This window comes from Myotis davidii, unplaced genomic scaffold, assembly GCF_000327345.1.
Source record: "Myotis davidii unplaced genomic scaffold, ASM32734v1 scaffold438, whole genome shotgun sequence".
Classification (NCBI taxonomy): Eukaryota; Metazoa; Chordata; class Mammalia; order Chiroptera; family Vespertilionidae; genus Myotis; species Myotis davidii.
The window spans coordinates 5816938-5827414 of record NW_006290031.1 but is presented as its reverse complement, the minus strand read 5'-3'; the positions used below and the strand labels follow the sequence as shown (position 1 = coordinate 5827414).

Below are 10477 nucleotides of genomic sequence, written 5' to 3'. Positions count from 1 at the left end.
AGAGAGAGAGAGGGAGCGCGCGAGAGCTGTATTATAATTGGAATTCTTGGTGAGGAGGAAGTCAGATGTAAGACTGTTGGAGTGTCTTAATTACTGAGACACAGCTGCCTTTTCTTCTGCCCGTGGGAAAGGCCTGCTGTGGATTGGTGTTCTTGCCTTTGGGTAGGAATGGAAGCATGTGACATTGATGTTTTAGCCTGAAGATGTTTAAGGGCCCGTATTTTTTGTCTTCTAAATTCACAATTCGTGGATTCATTGTAATCCATGCATTTTCTGTTGGCACATCCAGTGTAACTGGTTAGGTTTGAATTTTCTTTGAATCACAGTTGAGTTAAATTTGTCTCTGTGAGGTTACACTTGGTTCTTCTGAATAGAATGTTGGATAATTTCTATAGGTGGCTGATCATGATCATAGATCTTTTTTTTTTTTAAATTCTCACTTGAGGATATGCGTTTATTGATTTGAGAGAGAGAGAGAGAGGAAGGGAGAGAGAGAGAGAGAGAGAGAGAGAGAGAGAGAGAGAGAGAGAGAGAGAGAGAGAGAGAGAGAGAGAGAGAGAGAGAGAGAGAGAGAGAGAGAGAGAGAGAGAGAGAGAAACATTAATGTGAGAGAATCATCTGTGGGTTGCCTCCTGTATACCACCTAACTGGGGATCGAACCTGCAACCTAGATCTGTGCCCTGACTGGTACTAAAACCCACAACCTTTTGGTGAATGGGACAACGTTCCAACCAACTTAGCCACCCGTAATGCCATGATCATAGTTCTTTATAATTTCATTCTCAGAGAGTTAAAGTCCATACATATTCAAGGTGGCTGGTACTCTGGTGTTGGTTATATTGCTGTCTATGTTTTTAGAAATTTAAAAAATTATCAAATTTAAAATAGAGTCCATTTGTGAAGAAGATCTTTTTGAAAACTATAAAAGATCTCTTCTATTTGAATAATCTGTAGGCCATAATCTCTGGTTTCAAGTAGGGGAAAAGGGCAATTAAAATATTTAAATTAAAATAACTATATGATAGGGTGTTATATATGTTATTATTCATAGGAACAGTGTCGGTAAGATGCTAGATGTGGGAGAGACATACATGTGATATATGAAAGGTAAGTATTGGAAAACTAGGTGAGGGATCATTTAGGCTAAGCGTTGGAAAATGTAGGGTGAAGAATAAAAGTGTAAGGGATAGGACTTAGCAGCCTGGACAGTTGTATCCATCCATCCTTGCCTATATAGTGTGTGTGTGTGTGTGTGTGTGTGTGTGTGTGTGTGTGTGTGTGTTACTTGTAGAAGAATAATTAGTTTTTATTTTATTTTGTTAGGAAGGAAGTGAAGGACAGGTATTAGTTATTGGGGCCACAAATCGTCCTCATGCTTTGGATGCTGCACTCCGCCGACCTGGACGATTTGATAAAGAGATTGAGATTGGAGTTCCTAATGCTCAGGACCGGCTAGATATACTTCGGAAACTGCTTCGAAAGGTACCGCATGAACTCACTGAAGCCGAGCTGCTACGGTTAGCAAACAATGCACATGGATATGTTGGAGCAGACTTGAAAGCCTTGTGTAATGAATCAGGTGAGATTGATTTGCTATATAGTTATATGTGTTGTTGGACTTAATAACTCTGGCTTATTTGCATACTGATCATTTATATCTCATTCCTTAATGAAAATAGGTTTAATTCCTAATCATAAAGTATACATTTATTGAAAAATGTCTAGATAATTCAGGAAATTATAAAAAATAAAGAAAAATCACCCTTAACTGTACCTCCTAAAGATAACCACTATTATAGTATACTAGGAGCCATGTGCGTGATTCTAAATTGAACGGCGCTGCCCAACCTGGAGTCGCCAGTTCGGCCCTGCCTCCCTCTCCGGCCCTTTAAGCAGGTGTGGCTGCTGCTGATTAGGACCTCCCCCAGGGCAGGCATGCAGAGGCCCCTCAACCTCCTCCTGTCCGGTTGACCTGTTACGGCGTCCTGGTTTATTTGCATATTTCTCTATTATATATAGAGATATGCTTTCAGACTTTTCTTAAATTCACACTCACACACATACACCCACACAGGAATGTGTAACCGGATTCATTAATGGCAGTGTTAATGACGGCAGCATTTATTAACATTATGCTATGGAAATTAGGGAACCTGCAAAAATCATAATTTTTCTTAAGAATCAGCTTTGTATTTGTTGAACTGCTATAAAAGTACTTAGTGAAACCAGAGTTCTATGCCTCAGAGTATGTGGTAGTGATATTTAAAGTGATATTTAAGTCTGAAAACTTAAGGGCATTATTATTCAGTTGGCTCTTTGACTTTAAGAACTTCACCATGGCATAACTGTAGTTACTTTGGGAAACCCTTAATACGTTTTCATATTTGGGCAATTTTTCAGAGTAATTTCAACCAATAAAAGGTATTCCAATTTGGGCAATTTTTATAAGCTATTGAAATATTTATAAGCTTACTGGCAAGTAAGAATTTATTGAAAAATATCTGCTGGCCTTTTTTTTTCTTCCTGTATTTAGTTTTTGGTAATCTCTAAAGGCTGGGCGCATATCTCAAAACATCTCTGGTTTGCCAGTAATCTTATATTCTTACATTTATTTCTTTTTCTGATATGGGCATTTGTTTCTAAGTCCTTTCATATTTTGGAGGAATTTTTTTCAGTTGTTGATTCTCTTCTTGTAGTTTGTGACCTATCCAATATTTTAAAAAAAGTTTAACTCTTGCCCTCACTGGGTGGCTCAGTTGGCTGAAGCGTTATCCCATACACCAAAACGTTGCAGATTGAATCCCCAGTCTGAGCACATACCTAGGTTGCCAGTTCAAGCCACATTCGGGAAGCATTCGATTGATGCTTCTCTCTCACATCGATGTCTCTCTCTCTCCCTTCATCTCTCTCTAAAATCAGTTAAGAAATATATCCTTGGTGAGGATTAAGAAAATAATAATAATAATTATAAAAAGTTTAACCTTTGAGGTAATGGAAAAAATTGAATTTTTGAGTTGGAATTTTAATTATTTTAGAACTTTAGTATAGAAATATGGTTACTTTTACCTCTAAGTCATTGATTCATAGCTAATCTAAAGTTGGCTTTGAATACCCTTCCATTAGTGCATTGGTTCTTCTGATCTGGCCATATTGCATGTATGAAAAGAGCTTGGAGAAGGAAAAATGAGTGGGAAAGGAAAACTTGGAAGATATACTTAGGAGTTTTTCAATATCTTACGTTTGGTGAAGAAAGTCAGTTTTATTTTATTCTATTTTATCATTATGATTTCCATGAAAAGGACTCACAATAGGGGGAGACTACAGGTTATGTAGACACAAGGCAAATATAAATATTCTTCTGGTACATACTGGTCTAGGACAAAGCCTTTTCTGTCTAGTTTTAGAGGTGCTGGTGTACAAAATTCGTGCATGGGGAAGGAGGGGTCCACTCAACCCAGTCTGCACCCTCTCCATTCCAGGACCCCTTGAGGGATGTCCAACTGCTGGTTTAGGCCCGAACCTGGCCCAGCAGTTGGACATCCCTCTCACAATCTGGTAATGTCCCCCCTGTGGGCCTGGTTGCCCCACACAGCCTGCTGTTTGGTCATTTGGTCGCCTCTCACTAATCCCCCTGCCGGCTTAGTCACCCCACGCAACCTGTTCGGTCATCCGTTCGGTTGCGATGGTCGCTTAGGCTTTTATATATAGACTGGAGGCCCGGTGTGCAAAAATTTGTGCACTTGGTGGGGGGAGGGGTGTCCCTCAGCCCGGCCTGTGCCCTCTCGCAGTCTGGGACCCCTCAGGGGATGACCACCTGCTGGCTTAGGCCCGCTCCCCAGGGGATTGGGCCTAAGATGGCAATGAGACATCCCTCTGGCAGCCCGGTAGCCCTCGGGGGATGTCCACTTGCCAGTGGGGAGCAGTGCTAAACTGCAGTCGGACATCCTTAGCACTGCGAGGAGGCAGGAGCGGCTCCCACCACCACCGCTGTACTGGCCGCCCTCATCCTGGCTTGTGGCTGAGCAGAGCTCCTCCCATGTGAGAGCGACCTGACTACTAGAGGGCAGCTTCTGCATTGAGAGCCTGCCCCCTGGTGGTCAGTGTGTGTCATAGTGACCAGTCATTCCCAGTCTTTCTGCTGTTAGGGCCAGCTTGCATATTACCCTTTTACTATATAGGACAGAGGCCTGGTACACGGGTGGGGGCTGGCTGGTTTGCCCTGAAGGGTGTCCCGGATCAGGGTGGGGGTCCCGCTTGGATGCCTGGCCAGCCTGGATGAGGGGCTGATGGCTGTTTGCAGCTGGTCACATCCCCTTCAGGGTGGGGGTCCCCACTGGGGTGCCTGGCTAGTCTGGGTGAGGGACTGAGGGCCATTTTCAGGCTGGCGGGGGACTGAAGCTCCCAACCTCTCCTTTTTTTCTTTTTTTTTTTTTAATTCTGGGATTTATTTACCTTCTATGGCTGTCACTGGAACTGAGAGCTGGCTTTAGCTCTGAGACCTCGGCTGCTGAAAGCAGGTATCTGGGTTTGTTTGGGTTCTATAATTGTAACACTGTTGTGGTCCTGCTTGCTCCAGCTCTGATGGCTGAAAGCAGGTTTCTGGGGTTTGTTTAGGTTCTATAATTGCAACATTGTTTCTTAGAGTACAAGCTCAGAGGCTGGCAGCGGCAGGCGGGGACCCTTGGCTTCCTCCATCACTGGAGCAAGCAAGCCTCCTGTTCGCTTCAGCTGCCTGGCTGCCGGCCGCCATCTTGGTTCGCAGTTAATTTGCATATCTTGCTGATTAGCCAATGGGAAGGGTAGCAAAGTTACGGTTAATTACCATGTTTCTCTATTATTAGATAGGATGGTGGTTTTGTCCATGGAACTGAATTATCTAGTGACCAAGAAGGAGATGTATCAGTGGACAACTTTGTTTCCTTCATTCCATTAGGTGATAATGAAGTGTCTGGGTTACAGGCGTATCTCATTTTGTTGTGCTTTGCTTTTTCGCACTTCACAGATGTGTTTTTTTACAAATTGAAGGCAAGCTCCTTCAGCAAAAGGATTGCCACTTGCTTTATTGAGATACTGGCTTTATTGGGGTGGTCTGGAACTGAACCTGTAGTATTTACATAGGCTTTGCTTTGGACTTGCCCATCTAGGCAAGGAGTCATTCTTCAACATCCTTTATCAAATAGTTTCTGACTTTCTTATGTACACACTCTAGGCAGCTCTTGGTACATGATAGAAGGATGAGATTTGTAAACACACAGTGAGGTACATACTCAAAAAGCTATGGAAAATGTAGTGACTTCCCTTTGGGGAAAGGAAATGCTCTGGTTATATAGCAAAAGTGACATCTGAAAAGAAGCCTAAAGAAAAAGTAAAAGAGTTCTACAGGCAGAATGAGGGCATGAGAAGGTGTGGAAGAGAAAACAACACCCTTTCCTCCAATCCTTACACCAGCCCTATGATCTGAGTATCATTGGCTCAAGAGGTCTCAGCTGGTATGTGTCAGAGCTGGGGTTTAAACTCTAATCTATTCATCTTACTCTAAATCCATGTTTATAATTAATTCATATAACAGACTTTTGTTAGAATGGTATAAGGCTTTTAAATTTGCTTTATATATGAAACTAAGGGAAGGATCAATATATATACAGCAGAAAATATCCATATTTTTTCACATGTAAGTATAGTCCAGAAATTAAGTTGTATCCTGAGACTTTCAGGAGAGAAGTGAAAATGTAAGTCACATACCAGATGTCAATAGGACCATCTACTTTCACAGGCACTTTACTACCCCAAGAACTTTAGGGAAATGGCAAGAAAATTTGAGAAATTCTAGTCCTTACAATCTTACATTTAATTGAAAAGGCTGTGAAAGGATCAGAGATGGGGAGGAGAGAAGCCTCTAACCTAAAGATAAATAGATACCTTAGAGTTGCACACAAAATTAGAATCATTGTTTTATTAATAAAGATTCCTGGTGGCACCTTGATATTTGGGAGCAATATTCATGATTTCTGGTACATAATAGGTGCCCAAGAAGTATTTGATCTGAAACTGGGAGACATGATTACCATCCTACTCCCCTAGATAAAATGTTTATTAACCTCAGAGTTGAGTTTTGGTTTTAGCCCTCTGGTGAGCTTCATCTCCTCTCCTCTGCTGCCTTCAGAAATGCTTGCTCTGTGCAGAGGAAACAGTGGTTACTGTTTATAGGAGCTATAAACAAGGTGGACTTGCTCTGTGCTCCCTCTTATAATTGCTGCTGTTCACTTGAGCATTTCTAGTCCTTATTGACTTTCCACGGATAAGGTTTCTCAGCTGCTTTAAAACAGTGCTTTTCAGGAGGCATTTTTCATCGTTCAAAATCATGCTGTGCTTAAATGGACAGCTTGAGAATGCCCACTGGCATATCTGGGAAGTATGGCATATTGACCTTCAGATCTGTGAGATTTATTCCTCTCCACAGGATCCTAGTTCCTTTCACATGTTCCCAATTGGAGCAGAGGTTCTCAGACATTATGTGGTCAGAATCATCGGAAGAAATTAGTAAATAGATGGCCAGTGTGCCCCACTTCCTGAGTTTCTGATTCAGTAGGTCTGGGTTGCTTGCCTGCGAACATCTAACAAGTTCCCACCTGCTGCTGCTGCTGCTGGTGGTGTTCTGGGGACCACATTTCAAGAGCCAAGGACATAGGACATTGGTTCTTAAACCTCATTATGCATCATGTTCTCCTGGGAAGCTATACACGCGTAAGCCCCCTCCCCATGCTTGATTAAGGGAGGTGGGGAACTGGAAACAGTATTTACATTGTTTCCCAAGTGATTGTGAAGCAGCCATTTCTGCATTTGTCTATTAGCGGTTTGAATTCCTCATTTAGGCCTATGGTTCTGTCAAGCTATAGGTAGTATTAATGTTGCTGGTCTGAGAATTCCACTCTGAGAACCACACTGATCTAGGCCAAACAGTTCTTTGAGTTTTGAAGATTCTCCATAACTGAATTAAATAGCTGGATGAAATTTAGGAAATGTAATTCTCTGATTACCTTTGATAGTTTTTAATTTCTTCCCGGAGTTTTTACATGGCAGTAATGTACTATTCCAGACTATATCATTTAACTCCTGCTCTAGGAAAAATGAGCATCCATGTTTATCCTGCAAGTCTGTATAATGGTTTTGAATAAAACTTGAATAAGACAATTCTGAAAGATAGAAAATCCACAATTAAGGAAACAGTTAAGAATTAATAATACAAATAAACATATAGATGTATGTTTTCCCTGGAATATTTGCTTGCTTATGGTTTGTGGACCTCTGTGCTCTTTGAGCTTTTGGGTTTTGGTTGTCGAATGGTTTTCCTTTTTCTGGGCTGCCTTCTAATCACGGAACCTCTGCCCTTTTTAACAAAAAAATGTGGTGCACAGATGCCTGGCAATCACATACAGTGAAGTGATTCCAAGTTTCACAAAATCCACGTGAACTACGTTCCTGATTATTTTTGTAATGTAAAGGTTATTTGCAGGTAGATAGTACAAAAGGTCAGACTCCCTGTGGTTGGTATATGTTTGTGTGTGCAAGCTTTTTCACACTCTCCTCCATAGCCTGGAAGAGTGACACTGCCTCTTGCAATGTGCTTACTCTCAACTTTCTCTTCTTTTAGTGTTATTAAATAGTTTCCCTAACTTTTACCTTTGTCTCAATAATGATATGAAAGTTGGAAATGCTACAGTAGAGTTGCTTTCAACATTGGGATCTCTTATCTGAGTAGATATAAAGGTAATGTTGACAGTTGGGTGTGAAACTTATTTTCAAATGTTATGTTTCCTTTATTATTAACTTTTGCACTAGAGCATGGTTTTATATGTCGTGACTTGTCCAAAAGCCTAATGTTTTGTAGCTCACCTTTTTAAGTAGAAAGCAGCTGCATTTTGCAATGTTTTATCTCACAAGCTGTTTACAAGCTCAACTCTGACACATCCTGACATTGAATGTCTGTGTTTGTGTTCCTCCTGGGATTAGGCTGCCTTTCTAATGAATTAGTTACATAGCCTTTTATTAATTCTCTCAAAATTTATAATGTTTTAAATTATCAACCTAGATAAGCATACTACACTTTTTGGAAAGCATGAAATGTTAATTATGTAGCAGAGACATGAATTATATAAACTCTGCTGAATGTGTGAAGATGCTTAGCAACAGTGTTGTCCAAATACAGGGATTTATTATAAACTTGTCCCTTCTTAGGCTGCCTGTGCCATTTCAGGAGAGTGAGTATAAATAGAGCTGTTTTTTTCAAGAGGTGGATTCAGACATTTTGTTTGCAGAGAAAGGAAGTATTTGCTTCACTACTCTAAGAATTTCATCTTTAGCATCCTTGTTGATTACACATCATTTCATCATGTTCATACCAAATACTTGGCCTTTATAAGACAGCATCACCAAACAGGAAGAATGAAAACTCATATTTAAACAATGATTTTATCATTATTACACTTAAACAGATCTAGTAACAATACTAAACCTAATGACTGCAGACATTTCTTGAATGGAAATTTTTACCTGTCTTATACCAGAGTTCTGAGATATTTATAGCTGTTAGTTCTCCCTCCCACCCATTACTCACTTATTTTAAAGGGAATTTATGGTGGATCTACTATGTACAAAGTACTTAACTCTTATGAAAGTTTTTCTTTCTAACATTTTCCACCAAGGTTCTCTTTCTAACCTTTCCCACCATGTTTGGAATTCTCCCAATGGTGTTTCCTAAGAATTAAAATATTGATTCTGTGAAAATTCAGTACTTTAAATAAAATCCAGGAATATAGTGGGGTTTAGTGGAAAGCTTATGGTGTAGGTCGGTGATGGCGAACCTTTTGAGCTCAGCGTGTCAGCATTTTGAAAAATCCTAACTTAACTCTGCTGCCGTGTCACATATAGAAATTTTTTGATATTTGCAACCATAGTAAAACAAAAATTTATATTTTTGATATTTATTTTATATATTTAAATGCCATTTAACAAAGAAAAATCAACCAAAAAAATGAGTTCGCATGTCACTTCAACACGCGTGTCATAGGTTCGCCATCACTGGTGTAGGTTCACATGCTAGCTGCCTTTATCAGCTAGCTGAGAATCTTTGGGCAAGCCATTTAACCTCTTTTTGTTGTTGTTAATCCTCACTCAAGGATATTTTTTCATTGATCTTTAGATAGGGCAGACGCGGGGGGGAGAGTGCCCTTGACCCTCTAGTCCACAGGCCAACACTATCCACCAAGCCAAACCGGCGAGGGCGTCATTTAACCTCGAACTATGTTTCTTCACCTGCTAAATAGGGATAACATATATTTTTAAGACTTCTTTGAGGTTTCAAAAAAAGTCTGGCAGCAGATGTCATTCATTCAGGCCCTTGGTAAGTAGGACCTTTTCTCTTATAAAAAAAAAAAGAGTTTCATATTATGTGTATTTATACATTTCTCTGGTAGAAGCTTATTTGAATTTTGGCAGTATTCCTGGTATTTTAACGAAGTATTCGTGGTTATTTTGGTACAAGAGACATAGGGGAAATCTGGCAGAATTCTTTGCCTGGCTAGAGTAGTGATTTTTACTGAATCTGGATCAGTGAAGATCTTGCCCATCAATAAGAATATGCAGGCTAGAGATAGATGTGGCTTTTTTTGGGGGGTATCTCCCTGACCGATTTTCTTGCTGAATCAATCAGAGTCAAAGTCTCTCCCCTTCCCTGCTTTCTTCATTGCACATGAGTCCACTGTAGGCCTACAATAGAGCAACAAAACTAAATTTATATGTTTTATAAGGGAGTATGTCTTCATTCATTGTTGTAGCTGGATAAGTAACCAGTAATTATGTACTATGATCTATATATATAAAAACCTAAGTGACTGGCTGGCCGGCTGACCGTCTGGTAGCTATGACATGCAATGACCACCAGGGGGCAGACACTCAATGCAGGAGCGGAAACGATGCACGAAATTCATGCAAGAGTAGGCCTTCCCAGTGCTGCCGGCACCGCCTTTCCTCTGGCACCCAGGACCCAGGCTTCCCTCTGGCCACTGGCAGGCATCCAGGACCCGAGCTTCCCTTGCAGCTCTGACTTCGCCTGGAAGGTTGTCTGCAAGGATGTCTGGATGTCCGGTTTAATTAGTATATAACACTTTTATTATAGACTAGAGGCCTGGTGCACGGATTCATGCACCAGTGGGGTCCTTCTGCCTGGCCTGTGCCCTCTCGCAACCCGGGACTCCTCCGGGGATGTCGGAAAGCCGGTTTCAAAGACAGTCAGTTACCTACAAGGGAGTACCCATACGACTGTCAGCTGATTTCTCAACAGAAACCATGCAGGCCAGAAGGGAGTGGCAAGAAATATTCAAAGTGATGAAAAGCAAGAACCTACAACCAAGATTACTTTATCCAGCAAAGCTATCATTCAGAATAGAAGGTCAGATAAAGAGCTTCACAGATAAGAAAA

The 10477-nt window shown here is 40.9% G+C and overlaps 1 protein-coding gene across 1 annotated transcript in view; it reads left to right on the top strand.

Moving 5' to 3' along the window:
- SPATA5 (spermatogenesis associated 5) overlaps positions 1-10477 on the top strand; it is a 255913-nt gene that overhangs the window by 24494 nt on the left and 220942 nt on the right. Inside the window, exon 9 of the mRNA XM_006762881.2 lies at positions 1324-1579. Coding sequence (XP_006762944.1) covers positions 1324-1579 — 256 coding nt within the window. The remainder of the gene's footprint in view (positions 1-1323; positions 1580-10477) is intronic.